Here is a 20,011-nt window from a genome sequence, read left to right as displayed (position 1 = left end):
TTACACCAAATGCGAAGCGTGCAGTCGAATCGCGTTGCTCGCTCTAGATTACTCGCGGGATTTAACTTCGTGTCATGCGAATTTTTAGCTCGAATTGAATATTTCGTGTGGGGCAATGCGAATGACGCTATGATATGGGCGAAAACACGCGCTATTCGCCTCAAAAGCGTCTTCGCCCATATCGCGTCATTCGCATTGCCCCACGCGAGGACGCGTCTGATCGTAATCTACTCGCGCAAATCGTTGAACTCGCATCTGTTGTAAACCCAAAGTTAGTGGGTCATGTGATGCAGCTCAACAACAAATAGTTCACAGGACACAATCCTAAACCATATGTCTTTTCCTCTAATAACACTTCAAGATTTGATCTGGGATGTAGCATCAGTTTCTGTGATGTTTGTCTGCAGCCGGTAGCAGTGATCTTGTGTCCAGGCTGGGAGAAGGTTCAGACGGTGCTGGATCTTCTAGAGGAGAGCAAAGCAACTCACAACCTTCATCCCACCAGTGTGCTTCTGGGTGTGGACCAGAACGAGCCTAAAAAGATCAAGATCCAAAGAAACTGTAAGGATTACTTGTGAGATTTTGTCTTTCCACAATCCTGAAGAGTTTCAAACTAAATCTGCAGGATTGTGACCTTTCAGGAGTTAATCAGAGAGCAAAATTAACAACAGAGGGTTTGAAGTTCTTGTTTTTTCATTTGTGGCATTATTAAGGTCAGTTGCTTGTGACGACGCCGTTTACCATGATGAGACTACTGGATGCTCAGTGCTTTCTTTTCCTGAGACTCTGCCACCTCGTGCTGGATGAGGTTAATGTCCTTTATTCACAGGCTCCTGAACAGGTAAGATGAAGCAGAACTTATCTGCCATGAACACTTGTTACATTGTGTCTAAACAACTTGCTTTGTGTGTAAAGCTGACAGTGATCCTGAAGCACTTCCAGAAGGTGGTGTCTGGAGAGGAGCGGGCCTCGTGCCCCAGGCAGATTATCGCGGTGGGCAGCCGCTGGTGTGCTGGGATGGAGGGTCTGGTCAGGGACTACATGATTTATCCCTCTATTATCATAAGCGTGATGGAGGAGGCTGCGCTGTATGGTAGCGTACATCAGGTTAGCTTTCATGGACTGCAGTTACTTATAGAGGATCAATAAAGATTGGATTTTACTCATGCAAAATTTGTCATTACAACACTACATGCACAACATACTGTGTGTTGTGCAGACGGTTCATTTGTGTCTGGACTGCGATAAGATCTCAGTGCTGCTCAGCTTTTTGGATCTCCACCCCTCCAAACCCCAGAAGACCCTTATTATCACCAATTCACCAGAGGACACAGAGCATGTGTACAAGGTACAGGAATCATCCAATCAGATTAAAGAACAAATTCATCTGTCATAGTATGACACTGTTTTAAAGATATTTTCGTAAAGCGTCTCTTGTTTAAACATTGATTCTTTTTTTGATAATGTAATGGATTAATGGTGATTGACTAAGCTGGATTTTTGTTTCGTATGTATCTGTTTTCCAGGCTGTGGTCAACACTGCTGTGTTTACACTGAAAGCTCATGAAGATTCGACGGACCAGCTTGACTTTGTGAATGATCAGTGGAGAAAAGACATCGGCCCTGGAACACAAGTTGTTCTGGGTAAATATCATAAGACTGTAAAAAATATGGACATAGTGTTCGTGACGTCACCCATAGGTTTCTGAAGATCGTTTTTGAAGTCAATAGTAGGCAGTGCCCACTGCCGCCATCTTGGCTACCCGTAACCACGCATCACTCACGGACATTTGAAAATGGGTAAAAAGGCGGGACATGTGTCAAGCTGAGGTGGCTGGTTGCGGAAACCACGCCCGTCTAGCTTGACTCTAGTGACATCAGTGGCTGTTCAACCGTCACTCAAGTGGCCACGCCCTTAATTATGCAGAACTTTAAGGCCTAATATAATTTAAACGGATGAGTTACAAAAAAATTTACCCCCTCAGAGTTGTCATGAAGGGCAAAATAAGCGATACGCACAATCGGCGCAACGTCATAGAATGTCTCTGAACAGGTTCACGCCCACTTTTCGGGGAAATCGCACTAGACGTTCCATTGGCTTCCATTCAAAATAGCGGAACAAAGCAACACAGCCGGCAGGCGTAAATAACTTATGAAATCACTCAGATTAAACATGTTGAGTAATTATCTGTCCACCCTGCCTGCCATAGAGCGCAAAAGATAAATTAACATATTTAATTTGGTCAATATAAAAACATGTCTCTTTCATTCTCCAAGCATCAAATTTGTGTAACAACGCTCCCTATTGGCCAGAGGTGTCTTACCCGGACATTTACTCGTACCTCATCGAGTCACTTCGTATTTATTTATTATGTCTTTATATTTATAGTAATGAGTGCACTTTTCCGTCCAGCCATACAACTAACTGGCTTAGCGATATTTCCAGCAATCACTGGATGGCGTTGTTACACAAAATTTGACGCTGTGAGAATGAAAGGGACATGTTTTTATATTGACCAAATTAAATGTGTTAATGTACCTTTCGCGCTCTATGGCAGGCAGGGTGGACAGATAAATACTCAACATGTTTAATCTGAGTGATTTCATAAGTTATTTACACCTGCCGGCTGTGTAAAAACGTTGCTTTGTTCCGCTATTTTGAATGGAAGCCAATGGAAGCGCTGCTTTTTTATCCCCCGAAAAGGGGCGGTGGCGAAATTTACAGTCAAGTTCCCGGATGTGCCGGTAGTCCGTATACAGACATATTATTTTCTGCGGTAAAGTTGGGCATTTTAACGTGGCTTATGTCAATGTTTATAGAGGTATATGACTATTACTATTTGTTGAAATACCTTTTCTTAACTGTCTTTAAACGTGACGACAACGTGCCAAGTATCGGAATTGGCCAGTATTTATTAAAATTGTCATTGCACAAATAAATCCCATAGATGCATCCCTACTGATATTGTTGTTTGTTTTTCTTCTCTCTCTGTCTCTTCTGCTTGCAGTTACAACCAATGACTGTCTTAAACCTCTTGGTATTAGAGATGCCACACGTGTGGTCCATTATGGGTTCCCAAGCTCTCCTAAGCTCTTCGGCAGCCGTCTCTTCTGCATGTCGGAGAATTTCAGAAACATCTCAGAGCCGGTAGCATCTAGTTCCTCTTTTTACTAAAATGTTGTAGGTTGCGCCGTGTGCTGACATGTTTTGTAATATCTCGTACAGGATCACAGCGAGAGCTCGTCTCCGGCGGCACAGTCCGTGATGCTCCTGTCAGAGCAGAACGCCCGTCATGTGTGCGGTGTGCTGCGGTACCTGAGGAGAGCCGGGGCTCTTCTGCCACCTGAGCTCCTTCAGTTTGCTCTGGGTGTTCAGCATGCCAAAGAGGAGCAAAAAGCCAACAGACCTCTCTGCTGCTCTCTTAAGAGCTTCGGCTTCTGCAGGTCAGATTGGATGGTATCTGCTCCTTTACGCTGGGTAGTTAGTAACGTATTAAAATATAATCGTCAGATAGTTTTGAAATGGTTCACACTAGTGGGTGGACATTAATGCGGTAGGAGATTAAACTGGTAAAAATGTGTCACAGGTACTATTGTTTTGGACTATTGTTTCTATTGAGGTTACATGCTCATGTCACGTTGCTGTGTGTGTGGTCATGAAAACTTGGGATAAAGACCAGAGGGGGGACAATCATCTCCATCCCCCCAGCAAATAACACCCTGCACATATGCATCAAAATGCCTGTTTTTGCAAGTATCCTCATAAATATGGTCATTTAGGGGACATTACACAAGACTTTTTTAAAATGTAAAATAAATTGTTTGTGTCCCCAGAGTGCAAAATTTGTGAAGTTCTAGCTCAAAATACCATATAGATAATTTTTTATAACATGTTAAAATTGTCACTTTTTAGGTGTTAGCAAAAATGTGCTTTTTTCTTTAAAATGAAAAGGAGCTAATAAAACGCAAACACTGATCGCCATTGATAGTGGTTTGTTGAAATAGAAACTGAATTGTGCTGTCAATTATTTTCTCTCTCTCTCTCTCTCTCTCTCTCTCTCTCTCTGCAGTAAATGCCAGTGCCGTGATTGGATAGTGCAGATTAAGGGGTGTTATTGTTATAATAAGAGCCAAATTTCAGACCTATTTTTTTCACATGCTTACAGAGAATGGTTTACCAAAACCTGTGGTTGGGGTTGTTGTTGTTTTTCACATTTTCTAGGTTCAGGGCTCGACATTAAGGCTTGTCCGGGACAAGTGGATTTTTTGTAGGACAAGTGTAAGAGAAAATTAGTTGTTCGACTGGACAAGTTAAATTTCAAACTATGTTACTTAATGTTATTTGCCGTTAACGACAGAGCAGAACGCGCAGCGCAAACACCGAGCGGAATATTGAACAGAGAGCACGATTCGCTGACACACACACACACGTTTACATGTTACTGTTTTTTCAGCAATGTGAGATATAAATTCTGGTTTCAAAGTAAATTTCAAAAGTTTTATTTGATTAAATAGAAAAACATGAGGTTGAATTATGACTATAAATTGTATGTTAAGCTCAATTCATTTGAATTCAAATTCAAGTATTGTAGCAATTGTATGTTATACATTATTCTGATTAATACACCTAAAATACTTAAAAGTATTTTAAGGTTGGATGATAGAGATTTTATGTGCCACCCCAGAGTAACTGCTGGCCCCTGCCTGGCCACCCATATGAAAAATCCCTGCCTCTGCCACTGATTAGCAAAACACAAAAAATACATTATATTATAAAACTTTACCCGGACAAGTGACTTTTGTGCATGGACAAGTGAACACACAAATACAAGTTCCTCAAAAAGTTAATGTCAAGCCCTGTAGGTTGATGGCACGGGGTACCCAATTATAGCACTTAAACATGGAAAAAGTCCGATTTTCATGATATGTCCCCTTTAAGAGAAAGTAAACTGCATGAAAATGCATGTGTAACAGTATATTGGATCCAGACTCTGTTACTGAATTACTTATTTTCAACCTTTGTTTGCAGAGACAACGTCATTTGTCCAGATAGACACACAATCAACAATACACTGGACCATCCGCTTCACCCTGATTCTGGATCTGTCATGGTTAATAAACAAAACTCTTTAATAGCGATTGTCTATTACAAAGTTTTTAATACACATGTTCTTATTTTTTGACCTTATATCAGTTATTCAGTTCCTTGCCTTTTCTAAGAGGCTGTTTACACTTGGCATTAACATGTGTTTTCGTCGATCGGATCACCAGTGGACGACGTTAATGCCAGGTGTAAACAGTGTTCAAAACGTTTTGAGCTCGTCCACTTTCGACCACTTTCAACCACATCCAGAGGTGGTCGAAACCACTTTCGATCGGATCGCTTTCGAGTTGCGGAACGCACATGTGGTTGAATGCGTTCGAACAGCCACACGCGACCGCCTTCTCTCCGCCTATCTGAGGTATTAAACACAAGTTTCACATCTTTTTTGACTTCTGGCGTGAACATTCGGTGAACAGCGCTATTTTTAGCCTTTCATTGATAAAAACTAAGCGGCTGATCTCCGTAGTTTCGTTTTGAAAGCGTCTGAAAGTTGCGCGATCCTATTTCATCAATTGCGCTGAAAATTCAAAGAAAGCTCTTACATACTCATGTACAAAACACTGTGCAGCATGTTTACTCGCTAAACAAGCAGTGCACTCCGACAGCAGAGAGACTCGCCCACCGTCTCACAGACCACCCCCTCATAGTATTCAGCACAGAAGCGGTCGAAAGTGGACAAAAGAGACGGATTTAAATACCAGGTGTAAACGTCATGTGTCTCTCTCGTCCACTTGTGATCCGATCGATGAAAACACATCTTAATACCAAGTGTAAACAGCCCTTAAGATATTAAGTAGATTAGTTATTAAATTGTCTAGAATGTATTTATATATTGCAGTTTGATCCTGATTTAAACTCTTACTATAGGTTTTGCCGCTGTCCATCAAAACGGCAAGTGTGTATTATGGCCGTGTTACGAGACAGAAGGAGGACGCTTACGAGACCCTTGCTGCTCAGATGAAGACTCACTACAGCAATGAAAGACGCGGTGCTGTGGATGTGGTGGTGGGAGAACTTTACGCCATTCAAGAGGAGGATCTTTATAACAGGTAATGAAACCAACTCACTCTTGAGACAGGATAAGGGGCTTTATCATCTGCAAAACTAGGCAATGACACAGGTGCCATCTAGTGTGAATAAATAGTGTTTGCTTGTATCATCACGATAGGGTGCGTGTGATTGAGGTGCCAGATAAAGGTGAACGGATGTTCAGCAGCGTCATCGCCTACTTCGTAGATGAAGGGCGTACACAGGAAGTGAAGTCACACCAGCTTCTCCAGCTTCCTCCTCAGTTCCAGGAGTTGCGAGATCAGGCGGTGGAGATCATTCTCTGCAGGGCTCAGCCCATTGATGGAGAGGTTGACTGGAACCCAAAGGTCTTAAGATTTGCAATCCATCTGAAACTGTTTATTGCTATATTTACATCAGCACTTATTTTAATAATTGATAATAAAATGTCTGTTTTAGGTCACCAGAGCAATCAGTCAGAAAATCAAAGGAAAGCTGCATCAGGCTAAAGTGGTGATGTGTGTAGGCAATGCTGTGTGGGTTGATCCAATGGTAGGCTTTTGTTCTTGAGTCATTGTAAATCTTTTGCAAGGTTTACCTAGCAGTGAATATTAATACACAACACATATTTAAAAGTAATTATTAATGATAATACTTCATACTGCTTATCAAAGTTTTGTAGCATTTCTTTAAATGCTGTTTTTCCACTTTATTGAATGTCTGCCATCTGATACCGTTGTTTATACAGGGGCTACATTCCCCCCTTGTATTTTTTAGAGAGATGCGCAATCATTGCGGTGATCTGAGGTCAAACAATCGCGATGAGACGATTATTTAGTCATTGTGACAGCCCTAATTGTAGTTTTGGGGTGAACTAACCTTTAAAGGCAACATTAGAAGGACATCAGATCAAACCTGTCAGTTTGCATTAACATACCAGATCCTGATTGTTTCTTTGGTAAAAGTCCTTCTTTCCGTCACTCAGGTGCGCATGACGCGTGTGCCGGGCCTGAAGACTTACATTAACGAGTATAATGTTCATGCTGAGATCTTGGCCTCTGGGTTTGGTGTCAATAACCCTCAACACTTGGATCTGCTGAAGAGGGTTTTCCATGGAGAAGACAACCCCACCCCAATGGATCAACAACAGAGTGACAGGTTAGTCAATGCTGGATCATATTCATTGACTGCTATCTGCACTCCAACTGCAATGTGTAACGCGCATGTACACTTATGGCCCAAGTGATGGACAGGGTAGGGAGATTTGTTCAGTTTTTCACAGGCTTATGTTTGAGGCATTTGTGTGTTGTCATTTTTTGGGGTCTTCAGGTTAGAAAGCTCCTCAGTGTCCTCACAGCTGAAAGATCATAATACAGAAGAGCTCTGTAAGACCTCAGAGGGTCTTGCCCTGGTCCATGATGTGCTCAAACACACTGATGTAGAAAACTCTTCAGAGGCAAACATCAAGATCATGAGGTTAGTGGCAATTATTTTCTCAATTGTATGACTAAGATGTGTTTAAGTTAGATTTTTCACAAGGATGTTAGTGGGGTTTGCAAGGGCAACTATTACTGTGTGTTCCCTTTTGAGTACACTTTACTTGATTTTGGGAAACCTTTCTCACCTGGAATGCTGAAGTCTTAAGCCTGGGACACACCACATTTGTATTATGCATATTATACTTGCTTATATCAACCTTAATAGTATAAAATATAATACAAAAAAATAGTATAGTTGTCCCTGGCTTTATTGAATAACGTTGATGCAGTGGCCAGTGTTGTTCAAGCACAGGGATAAGGGCAGGGTCTCGCTGGTATATAATATTCTGCTTGGATGGCATTGCCTGCAGCCTTTGGCCATCGACAGTGTTCTACACAAAAAGATGCTAAAGACACTTGCCCGCAGCCTTCTTGCAATTTGAGGAGTACTACAGAGAAAAAAAGAGCAAGTTAAGATGACACTTAAGCAGTGTCATTCCTGCAAAGGACCAATCCAGATCACAGACAGCCACAATGACTGCGTTATCTGTCTGGGCCGTGCCCACGCAGAGGCAGCAATTTCTGGATCCAGCTGCCCTCACTGTGAGGTTATGACAGTTGGAGCTCTCCGCTCCCGTTTTGTTAAGTGCAAGACATTGGTGCATTCGCTTCAACCACCTGCCGCTGTTGAGCCGCAGAGGATGAAGCTGCCACAACCGGAGAATGAACTCATGCCTGCCCAGTGCAAGCATGCCTCGCATTCTCTGGAATTCTCCATTGTCTTCAAGGAGCCCTACCTTGGGCATTCCTCTGGTGCTAGTGGTGTTTTCTCCCATGGTGCATCAGAGGATCAGAAGCTGTTCCGAATTATGACAAAAGCAGTTAAGAATCTCGGCCTGGGGTGGTCTGGCCTTGTCGAACCTACTAGAGCCGTCTTGATGAATGGTATCTCCAAGCGGGTCGTCCTAGCAGTTCTGTAACTCCATTCTTTCAAGCTTTCAAAGACATGGAAATTCCCCCATTCAGCCCGTGCTGTTGCTTCTGGCCCAGGGGTGCTTAGGAAGGTGGAAGGCATGAATAGTGGGGGCTATGAGAAGCTCCCCCCAATTGAGGAAGCTATCGCCAAACTACTATGCCCCTCCCTATGGCATGAGTCGCAAGTCTGCTGCGACGTTTCCTTGCAAGCCTTGCCAGACTGCAGCTCACATGGCAGACAAAGCCTACGTTGCTTTAGGACAGGCAGTATCTGCCCTTCACACAATGACAGTCCTGCAGGTTTACCAAGCAAAGATATTTAAGACCTTAGATGAGGAAGGACCAGACTTGGAGATCTTTAAAGAGCTTCGTAGTGTGAAGGACCATACTCTACAGGCAGTCAAGATGGTGGTGCAGGCTATTGGTCATTCCATGGGTAGCCTTGTAGTTCTCAACCATAATCTTTGGCTTACCCTTACAGAGCTTAAGGATGCAGAGAAGAGGGTACTGTAGGATGCTCCGATGTGCACTACTGGTCTCTTTGGTGATAAAGCGAGTGCACTCTTGGTTCGGTTTCTGGAGGTTAAAAAACAGTCTAGGTCTATGAGCCACTTTCCTCTGATGTCTGCCACAGCCCCATCTTCCACTCACTCTTGTTCGTCTTCCCAGCACCCCATGGAGCAGCGCTCAGTGAAGCAGCCCTTCGACCAGGCATCGGCCTTTCGCAGGGTGCCCAAGCTAGCTGTGAGGCCCAAGGTGCAAACACTTAGTAAGAAGTCTGTAAGAAGAAACCCTCACAGGAGAAGACGTCCTAGGTCAGAAAAGTAAAGTGCCAATGGACATAGATGTCAGAGACTGTTAACCTCAATTGTTTCTAGCTCTCATGTCTCTCGTGCGGAAACCTTTGTCTTTTGGGTTTGAAAATCTGAAAATGAGAAATTTGATGTCTTTGTGTTTTAAAATTTAAAATAATACATGTTGCATACAACAATACATACAGCATTCGGTTAATATCATTATTTGATTTTTGAGAGGTGGTGTTTAGGGGATTTCGCATCTAAGCTAGTCAATTATTGTTCTTATTCATAAATTTTGAAAAGGAATGATTCTGCGTTCTACACAGTTCATGATACTGGATAATTTTGAGACAAATACAGTTGTGTTCAAAATTATTCAACCCCCAATGCTGTTAAGGGTTTTAGGGAATTTAGTGTACATTTGTAATTGTATTCAGAATGAAATCCTACAATGACTTCTTAAAGAACCATATGCAACTAAAATGACATCAATTGGTTTTGTAATATAGTAGTAAATGTTTCTTTTGTGAATTCTTCATTGACACAATTATTCAACCCCTTAAAGAACTACCACTCTGAAGCACAGAGGTTCATTGAAGTGTTTTCAATCAGGTATTGAAAACACCTCTGGATGTCAGGGAACAGCAATAAAGCCTACTAAGCACCACTTAGGCAGCTTTAAAATGACTGTGATACTCAACTCCTTCTAAACATTTACTGGTGTGGTTAAAAACATGGTGAAGTCAAAAGAATGGTCCAGGAAGACAAGAGAAGAGGTGATTAATCTTCACAGGAAGGGCAATGGCTATAAGAAGATTGCGAAGATGTTAAACATACCAAGAGACACCATAGGAAGCATCATTCGCAAATTCAAGGCAAAGGGCACTGTTGAAACGCTTCTGGTCGTGGCAGAAAAAAGATGCTAACTGCGACTGCTGTGCGCTATCTGAAGCGTAGAGTGGAAAAAAGTCCCCGTGTGACTGCTGAGGAACTGAGAAAAGATTTGTCAGATGTGGGTACTGAAGTTTCTGCTCAGACAATACGGCGCACCCTGCGTACTGAAGGCCTCCATGCCAGAACTCCCAGGCGCACCCCCTTGCTGTCTCCAAAGAATAAGAAGAATCGACTGCAGTATGCCAAAAGTCATGTGGACAAACCACAGAAGTTTTGGGATAGTGTTCTGTGAAAAATTAGAACTGTTTGGGCCCATGGATCAACGCTATGTTTGGAGGAGGAAAAACAAGGCCTATGAAGAAAAGAACACCTTGCCTACTGTGAAGCATGGTGGGGGGTCAATCATGCTTTGGGGCTGTTTTGCTTCTGCAGGTACAGGGAAACTTCAGCGTGTGCAAGGTACCATGAATTCTCTTCAGTACCAGGAGATATTGGATGACAATGTGTTGCAGTCCGTCACAAACCTGAGGCTTGGGAGACGTTGGACCTTTCAACAGGACAATGATCCCAAGCATACCTCCAAATCCACTAGAGCATGGTTGCAGAAAAAAGGCTGGAACATTTTGAAGTGGCCATCGCAGTCACCAGACTTAAATCCGATTGAGAACCTCTGGTTGGACTTAAAGAAAGCAGTTGCAGTGCGCAAGCCTAAGAATGTGACTGAACTGGAGGCTTTTGCCCATGATGAATGGGCGAAGATACCCGTAGATCGCTGCAAGACACTTGTGTCAAGCTATGCTTCACGTTTAAAAGCTGTTTTAACTGTAAAAGGATGTTGTACTAAGTACTAAGATTGAATGTCACTTGGGGGTTGAATAAAACTGATAATGATGTGAGCACAGAAAAGAAATTTGTGGTTATTTCATTATAAATGTTATGTTATATTTGTCTGACCTACACATGCCTCTTTGATGTAATTGTAAGCAGGATGACTGAATGATCAAAATCAATGTCAAACCGGCCAAAACAATCAATTTCAGTTGGGGTTGAATAATTTTGAACACAACTGTAGGTGGTCTAATAGATTTGTTCAGCCCTGTACATCTCTGTTCTTCATTGTGCATCATACTGTTTACTGCACTACTTGTTTGAAGATAGGACCTGCTAGAATGGGTTCTCGATCATCATAAACTTTCGGCATGAAGATGGAATCTCTGCGATATAGGTGCCCTATGATGACAAAAGTAAATAGAAAGATCCATTCATAAGATCTGCATATTTAGTGAGTACTGATCTAGTAATTTAATGCGACGATTTCACGATTGTTCGGAGCATCCCTAGTTATGAACACTGATTATTGCTTAAGATTAAAGTATTAGTTTTGTTTTTCAGCCCTTCTGCCCTGAATGGATTCTCATCTTCAAACCAATCCAGATCATCAAGCCCTGAACCAGGCACGTTCAACCAGATCCAGTTGTCATAGTTTGAAGTTAACTAGTTCTTTCTTCGGCACTTGAAGTAATTGTTTTTTGTCCACACAGATGATCATATAATTAAAGATGACAAACTGAATGTAAAGGAACTACAGACTGTTAATATACTGAAAAACTTGAACAATTCTGCCATCATCTCATCCCAGCCTACCAGGTGAATTATAAAGATGGAGGTGTTTTGTCAAATACTTAAGTACATATGAAAAGTTTGGTTCCAAAACGCAATAAATGCCATTTAAAAAAAACGAATTACTGGCGAAATCAGTATTATATTAGGTCAGTATTTAAAAGTAAATTCTTAATTTTACGCAAAATACAATATACGGCGTGTTATTATGTCATCTTTTCTCCCTTTTTCCCAAAATGCAAAAAACGCCACACCTCCTTTTCTACAGATCACAACAAATCACAGCGCACCATTCCACGCAATGTAAACAAACAATGGCGGCGCGTTGAATATACACATAATCCTAGTTTTCCTCATCTTGTACTTTGTGATCAAAAACAAAATAATTAAATAGCATGGATAAACCTGTGGTGGTTTTCTGTGACGGGAAAGAAACGTAAGCCATCAACATAATAATTTGCATGAGCGGCACTCTGGAGACGGAAAATGCGTCCCAAGTATAACCGCAGCAATGACAGTGTTCTTAATATGACAAAGTAAGTGTTTTGGTGTATGCCATTAATTTTTTTTTTATCAGTGTATACCACTAGTCAACTAAATGAATATAACATGGCAAAGATGAATGCACATTTATATATTGATTTAATAGATTTATAGCATTTTGAAAATAAACTTGTCATGGATTTATTGCATTTTGTGGAAAAAAATAATTTGTTTTTATAATAAATCTTTGAAAATCAAGTTATGGGCTTGAATTTTTTACGTTTTTATAACCTAAAGATGCTATGTGAAAGTTTGTAACAGAAAATAGTGTTTTTCTTCTTGTCACTTTCTTGGTATAGAAAACACGTTTTACCGAAATTAGTCCAAATGGATTTATTGCGTTTTGGAACCAAACTCTTCATATGTTAAAGGGGTCATTTTATTAGACTTTTTCAAGATTTTAAATAAGTATTTTGGTCCCCAGAGTGCATGTATAAAGTTTTAGCTCAAAATACCCCACAGATAATTTATCATAGCATGTGTGAGTAAAAAATATACCATTTCTGGGTGTGTCCTTTTAAATGCAAATGAGCAGATGAAATGTAAAACACTGATCACCATAATGGTGTTTTTTTTTTTATTGAAACTCAATTGTGCAGTCAATTATTTTCTCTCTCTCTCTCTTTCTTTGCACTAAATAGCAGGGTCCTGGTTGGATAGTGTAGATTAAGGGGCAGTATTATTGTAATAAGACCCGCTTTCTACGTCACAACAGGAGCAAAATCTGAATTACCTAATTTTTCACATGCTTGCAGAGAATGGTTTACAAAAACTAAGTTACTGGGTTGATCTTTTTCAAAGTCAGATTTTCATGATATGTCCTCTTTAATAATCTGCATGTGTTTAGTTTTCACCCACAGATCAAATGGTTTCAGAGAGGCGAGTTCATCACTGTCTCTATTAAACTCATCAGTCCAGTGATGCAGAAGTGTGAATTTTATTCCGACACAGTCATTTACAGGTAAGCTTTAAATGATATTATAAAACATATAGTTGAAGTCCTTGATGCTGACTGACAGTGTTACATTAGAAATGCTTTAAATTGCAGAAATCTTGCCAGATGAAGCTTTTCTCGTAAATGTACCACCTCTAGTATTGACACACGTGGGAGCTTTTATTTGTATTGCCAACATTGATACATCAGCTCCAAAATTCTTTTAAAAATATGTGCTGTCATTTGCTGACCTTTAGTAAAAAGCTACTAAGTTCTTCATTTTTACAAAACTTGCACTATTTGGCAGTGTAAAAAAACCCGGATACATTTACAGAAAAAGCTGTATATGCGAAAGCTGTGCCTTAAAGTGAATGTGTGACTCTGTCTGTGTAATCCAGGCTAAAGTCTTGGGGAAGTTTCACGGACAGGGATTAGACTAATCCTAGACTAAAATAAATGTAAGAGTTGTCCAAACTAAAAAAACAAATTGCCCTGCCATATCTTAAAATACATCAGTGAAGGGCACTGTTTTGCTTCAAAATGCACACAAGGAATGTGTTTAGTAAGGCATGTTTGTTAAAACTAGTTATATTTCCTAATTAAACTAAGGCCTAGCCCTGGCTTACGCATATTTCTTTGTCCTGGAAACCACCCCTTAAAATCTTATGAGATAAGGACCATCTAAGTTTGATTGATTTAAAAAAAAGTGTATAAATGTTTCTTTTCCAATGCTGTTTTTAAATAGGATTTTATTTTTTTGTTTCAGTGGTTATGTGAATGAGCGTCATTACTTTGCGAAGCTTGAGCTGTTCGGTGACATCATCACGGAGGAGTGCTCATGGGAAATGATGTGTAACGAGCCTGTGATGAAGCTGAGGAAAAAGGAGAACAAAGACTGGAAAACACTTCTTAAGCACAAGGCACTGGCACTCTTTGTTACCGACAACACAAAACACAACCTGCTTCATCACATCATGACAACTGATTCATGAGATCACAGAAATAAAATAAACTACTATGAGTTTTAACTCTTTCCCCGCCATTGATGAGTTATCTCATCAATTAAGGAAAAAATTGCATAAAAACATGTTCCTGATTAATTTTTATGTTAATCTGCAATACCACGATATTCACTAGATGGTGCACTAACCCAATTTATGAAAAAACTGAAGCCAAAACGTTATTTACTAATTTTAAACTCTGTGTATGTTTTGATAATCGTTCTGAATCTGATCTCTAACAAAATTTCTTAGCAAAAAGCTGAAATAATTGCATTTTTGTGAAAAAATGTTTTTTTATACCTATATTTAAGCAGAGAAAAAATATTGATAGGATGAAATGGTTTTTTTCCTGTTTTGTTCGAGGGTTTGTTCTTTCATTTAATATATTTGTATGTTATATATTTTTAGAAGAAAATTTTCCAGAAAGGCATTTTGTGAAAATCACATAAAAATGCTGGTGGGCAACTTTTCAAAAATGGCTGACGGGGAATGAGTTAAATCCTTTTATAGTTAAACAACTGTTCAGAAGTTTGAAATCATTATGGATAAAATAATAAAAAATGGACACGTTTAGTAATGCATAATGCTGCGTTAACACCAGCCGCGGTACAGGCGTGAAGCGCAAGTGATTTCAATGTTAAGTCAATGTGAAGACGAGTTGACGCGCGTCTGGAGGTCTTGCGGCGCGAATGAGGCGTTTGGCGTGGCGCGGAAGACACGATTCCTCCTCATTCACGCGTCTAGTCTAGCCCGGAGGCACTCATTCAACCTGAAGGAACGCTTGATATTGTCCGTGAGCAGTCACCCGGAGCTATACGACACAAGTTCTTATTTCTATAGAGACAGGAATAAAAAAGGACCTCGCTTGGAAGAGTGTCAGTGAGGACTTTGGGCAACCTGGTAAATTGTAAATACACATTTCACTTTTGAGTCACGTGACGTTTATCGACCCGCGCCATTTATTTTCCCCCTATAGTAAGGTTACCAAATACAAACCGGTAACTCTCTCAAAAAATGCACAATCAACAGCAGTCATCTTGCAAACAGACAACCGCATAGCACTTGCCCCTCCCACAAGAAGCGGATTTTGCCTCTGACGTGCGTCAAATGCTTGCCTTTTCCGCGCGTCAAATGCTTGCCTTTTCCGCGCGTCAAATGCTTGCCTTTTCCGCGCGTCAAATGCTTGCCTTTTCCGCGCGTCAAATGCTTGCCTTTTCCGCGCGTCAAATGCTTGCCTTTTCCGCGCGTCAAATGCTTGCCTTTTCCGCGCGTCAAATGCTTGCCTTTTCCGCGCGTCAAATGCTTGCCTTTTCCGCGCGTCAAATGCTTGCCTTTTCCGCGGGTCAAATGCTTGCCTTTTCCGCGCGTCAAATGCTTGCCTTTTCCGCGCGTCAAATGCTTGCCTTTTCCGCGCGTCAAATGCTTGCCTTTTCCGCGCGTCAAATGCTTGCCTTTTCCGCGCGTCAAATGCTTGCCTTTTCCGCGCGTCAAATGCTTGCCTTTTCCGCGCGTCAAATGCTTGCCTTTTCCGCGCGTCAAATGCTTGCCTTTTCCGCGCGTCAAATGCTTGCCTTTTCCGCGCGTCAAATGCTTGCCTTTTCCGCGCGTCAAATGCTTGCCTTTTCCGCGCGTCAAATGCTTGCCTTTTCCGCGCGTCAAATGCTTGCCTTTTCCGCGCGTCAAATGCTTGCCTTTTCCGCGCGTCAAATGCTTGCCTTTTCCGCGCGTCAAATGCTTGCCTTTTCCGCGCGTCAAATGCTTGCCTTTTCCGCGCGTCAAATGCTTGCCTTTTCCGCGCGTCAAATGCTTGCCTTTTCCGCGCGTCAAATGCTTGCCTTTTCCGCGCGTCAAATGCTTGCCTTTTCCGCGCGTCAAATGCTTGCCTTTTCCGCGCGTCAAATGCTTGCCTTTTCCGCGCGTCAAATGCTTGCCTTTTCCGCGCGTCAAATGCTTGCCTTTTCCGCGCGTCAAATGCTTGCCTTTTCCGCGCGTCAAATGCTTGCCTTTTCCGCGCGTCAAATGCTTGCCTTTTCCGCGCGTCAAATGCTTGCCTTTTCCGCGCGTCAAATGCTTGCCTTTTCCGCGCGTCAAATGCTTGCCTTTTCCGCGCGTCAAATGCTTGCCTTTTCCGCGCGTCAAATGCTTGCCTTTTCCGCGCGTCAAATGCTTGCCTTTTCCGCGCGTCAAATGCTTGCCTTTTCCGCGCGTCAAATGCTTGCCTTTTCCGCGCGTCAAATGCTTGCCTTTTCCGCGCGTCAAATGCTTGCCTTTTCCGCGCGTCAAATGCTTGCCTTTTCCGCGCGTCAAATGCTTGCCTTTTCCGCGCGTCAAATGCTTGCCTTTTCCGCGCGTCAAATGCTTGCCTTTTCCGCGCGTCAAATGCTTGCCTTTTCCGCGCGTCAAATGCTTGCCTTTTCCGCGCGTCAAATGCTTGCCTTTTCCGCGCGTCAAATGCTTGCCTTTTCCGCGCGTCAAATGCTTGCCTTTTCCGCGCGTCAAATGCTTGCCTTTTCCGCGCGTCAAATGCTTGCCTTTTCCGCGCGTCAAATGCTTGCCTTTTCCGCGCGTCAAATGCTTGCCTTTTCCGCGCGTCAAATGCTTGCCTTTTCCGCGCGTCAAATGCTTGCCTTTTCCGCGCGTCAAATGCTTGCCTTTTCCGCGCGTCAAATGCTTGCCTTTTCCGCGCGTCAAATGCTTGCCTTTTCCGCGCGTCAAATGCTTGCCTTTTCCGCGCGTCAAATGCTTGCCTTTTCCGCGCGTCAAATGCTTGCCTTTTCCGCGCGTCAAATGCTTGCCTTTTCCGCGCGTCAAATGCTTGCCTTTTCCGCGCGTCAAATGCTTGCCTTTTCCGCGCGTCAAATGCTTGCCTTTTCCGCGCGTCAAATGCTTGCCTTTTCCGCGCGTCAAATGCTTGCCTTTTCCGCGCGTCAAATGCTTGCCTTTTCCGCGCGTCAAATGCTTGCCTTTTCCGCGCGTCAAATGCTTGCCTTTTCCGCGCGTCAAATGCTTGCCTTTTCCGCGCGTCAAATGCTTGCCTTTTCCGCGCGTCAAATGCTTGCCTTTTCCGCGCGTCAAATGCTTGCCTTTTCCGCGCGTCAAATGCTTGCCTTTTCCGCGCGTCTACTTCTCTCTAGACGCGTGAATGCATTCATACTGTTCAAGCGGCAAACAAGGCGTGGTAGACGCGATTTTGCCGCCTCATATGCGGTTGGTGTAAACGCAGCATAACACTGATCAAAAGTACAGTAAACAAATTTTTTGTTTTCATCTGCAGAGTTCATTTGTCAGCTATGAATTTGACCACATTGATGACGCTGTGGTTTCTACGGTAAACGGTGAGAGCCAAATATGTGTATATGCTCTATTTAAAGGTGTAGTGTGTAACTTTTAGAAGATTATCTTGACAGAAATGCAATATAATATACGTAACAATATTATCAGTGGTGTATAAAGACCTTTCATAATGAACTATTATGTTTTAATTACCTTAAAATGAGCCGTTTTTATATATATACACGGAGGGTCCCCTTACATGGAAGTTGTGCCACCATTTTATACAGAAGGCCATAACGGACAAACTTTGTTTACCAAGTTTTCTCTGACGATGTCGTGTTTGTAGTGGCTAGCGTAGCTTCTTTATGCATTTCAAAAGCGAGGGATGAGCCGTGGACTGAGCCATTGGGCGCAATTTGAAACCTCACCACTAGATGTCGCTAAAATGTACACACTGCACCTTTAAACAAATAGTTCACCTAAAAATCTAATCTTATGTTGTTTCTGTATCTTTTTTAACTGCATGGTTAAGAGTGTCTTAAATATTCTACTAAACCCCTGCTTACAGAACGTTTAACATGAAGTGTTCCAGAAAAAATGTGTGGATGAATAAATGACAACATTTTTGACAACCACAAACTTGATAGTTGAGCATCAAACTTCAAAGTGTGCAGTTTACAGTGATTTAACTGTTATTGATCACATTATTAAACGTGTGTCTTTCCCATCAGTGCATTCGTTCTGGGCAGATGTGGGTGAGGAGGGCTATTACATCAGCTCGGAGTCCTCCAGTGACAGTGATTGAACACAATGAATGTCAAATACAAAACTGCTACACAGCAAATGTATTGATTTATATCTGTTTTGCATAAGAATGGTTATGAAGCTTTACAATAGGGTTCTGAGTAACACTTTACTAGTTAAGGTTTCATTTGTTAACATTATTAAAACTAACAACTTTAGTTTACGTGAAATAACAATAAGCAATACTTCTGTTTGTCATTTATTAATTTTAGTTCATGTTAATTTCAGCATTCACAAAGACGTATAGATTATCTAATGCACATTAAATTACATGAACAGTCGTATTGGTATTGATAAATGTTGTGAAAATATATTGCTCATTGTTAGTTTATCTTAGCTCACTGCAAAAAATGATTTTCTTACTTAGTATTTTTGTCTTGTTTTCAGTAGTGATATCTAAAAATTCTTAAATCGGGATGTATTTTCTTGATGAACAAAATGACCTAGGGAATGGGTCTAGTTTTTGGACAAAAAATATACAATTTTGGTAGATTTGTGCTTAAAACAAGCAAAATTATCTGCCAATGGGGTGAGAAATTTTTGCTTAAATTAAGTGTTCAAGATAAAAAAAAAGAAAACTTAGTTGACAGATATTTTTATTTGTTTTAAGCACAAATTAAACTTAAATTGTATATTTTTTGTCTAAAAACTAGACTTATTTTCTTAGGTCATTTTGCTCATCAAGAAAAAGTATTTTAATTTAAGAATGTTTAGATATTTCTACTGAAAACAAGACAAAAATACTAAGTAAGAAAGAAATTTTTTTTGCAGTGCTAATGCATTAATGTTAATAAATAAAACCTTAAGTAGTAGCACAGTCTGACGGTAAAAAAAATTTGAATGTAGAAATTAACCAAGATTAGTAAATGCTGTAGAAGTATCGTTCATCGCTAGTTAGTGTTAAGTGTTGTTTAAATTTTTGTTTAATCTTATTATAAAGTATCACTCATACATTTGTCACTTCACTGACTAGTGACCTAAGAAATTGTTGTTTTCTTTTAGTTACAAATTTACCAGTGTTGTGGGTACCATCAACTGCATCTTTTGAATGGGTTTAATTTAATAAATTACTTTAAGTTCTTTAAAACTGTATGATAACACTGTTAATAATCTTGTTTTGTTATGTCACACACCTCTGTTGTCTGAGCACTAGATTTGCTTAAGTTTGAAATGAATGAGAGGAAATTAGATTGATTTCTTTAGTATAAACTGTTAAACATTTCAATAAAAGTTTAGAAAGCAATAAAATGGCACAAAGCATTCTGTTTGTTTTCACTGTCGATGTGAAAAAGGTTCAATACAGGTTTATTATCAGCAGCATCTCTGGGGTTGTCAATTAATACAGAAAATAGCCCAAAACTGCTGGTCAGGCAGCAGACACGTTGCATCTGTTCTGTATTAGCACTGAGTAGAATGGATGAATCGCAATTGAATTGAATTGAGCTTAATAAAAAAAAACTACTAAAGTGGAGATTAATTTGTATGCCACATACCAGTAACTGATATTACAATTTAAAAATTTCTTGAAATACCTACAGTGAAATAAAATCTTGAGATTTTAGTGGAGCTCTCCGAGTTAT

At 41.0% G+C, this 20,011-nt stretch overlaps 1 protein-coding gene across 1 annotated transcript in view; it reads left to right on the top strand.

Moving 5' to 3' along the window:
* tdrd12 (tudor domain containing 12) overlaps positions 1-18,821 on the top strand; it is a 46,966-nt gene extending 28,145 nt beyond the window's left edge. Inside the window, exons 17-35 of the mRNA XM_055191847.2 lie at positions 408-561; positions 714-841; positions 916-1,107; positions 1,220-1,348; positions 1,527-1,644; positions 3,009-3,148; positions 3,227-3,444; positions 5,030-5,111; positions 5,972-6,153; positions 6,273-6,480; positions 6,572-6,664; positions 7,098-7,270; positions 7,442-7,588; positions 11,649-11,710; positions 11,798-11,903; positions 13,267-13,380; positions 14,120-14,273; positions 17,629-17,689; positions 18,359-18,821. Coding sequence (XP_055047822.2) covers positions 408-561; positions 714-841; positions 916-1,107; positions 1,220-1,348; positions 1,527-1,644; positions 3,009-3,148; positions 3,227-3,444; positions 5,030-5,111; positions 5,972-6,153; positions 6,273-6,480; positions 6,572-6,664; positions 7,098-7,270; positions 7,442-7,588; positions 11,649-11,710; positions 11,798-11,903; positions 13,267-13,380; positions 14,120-14,273; positions 17,629-17,689; positions 18,359-18,432 — 2,535 coding nt within the window. The 3' untranslated portion in view covers positions 18,433-18,821. The remainder of the gene's footprint in view (positions 1-407; positions 562-713; positions 842-915; positions 1,108-1,219; positions 1,349-1,526; positions 1,645-3,008; positions 3,149-3,226; positions 3,445-5,029; positions 5,112-5,971; positions 6,154-6,272; positions 6,481-6,571; positions 6,665-7,097; positions 7,271-7,441; positions 7,589-11,648; positions 11,711-11,797; positions 11,904-13,266; positions 13,381-14,119; positions 14,274-17,628; positions 17,690-18,358) is intronic.
* Positions 18,822-20,011: the final 1,190 nt, after the last annotated feature.

The sequence above is a fragment of the Misgurnus anguillicaudatus genome, chromosome 6 (assembly GCF_027580225.2).
Source record: "Misgurnus anguillicaudatus chromosome 6, ASM2758022v2, whole genome shotgun sequence".
NCBI classification, from domain to species: domain Eukaryota; kingdom Metazoa; phylum Chordata; class Actinopteri; order Cypriniformes; family Cobitidae; genus Misgurnus; species Misgurnus anguillicaudatus.
The sequence above is the reverse complement of the archived record's forward strand: the minus strand, read 5'-3'. Positions and strand labels throughout refer to the sequence as shown.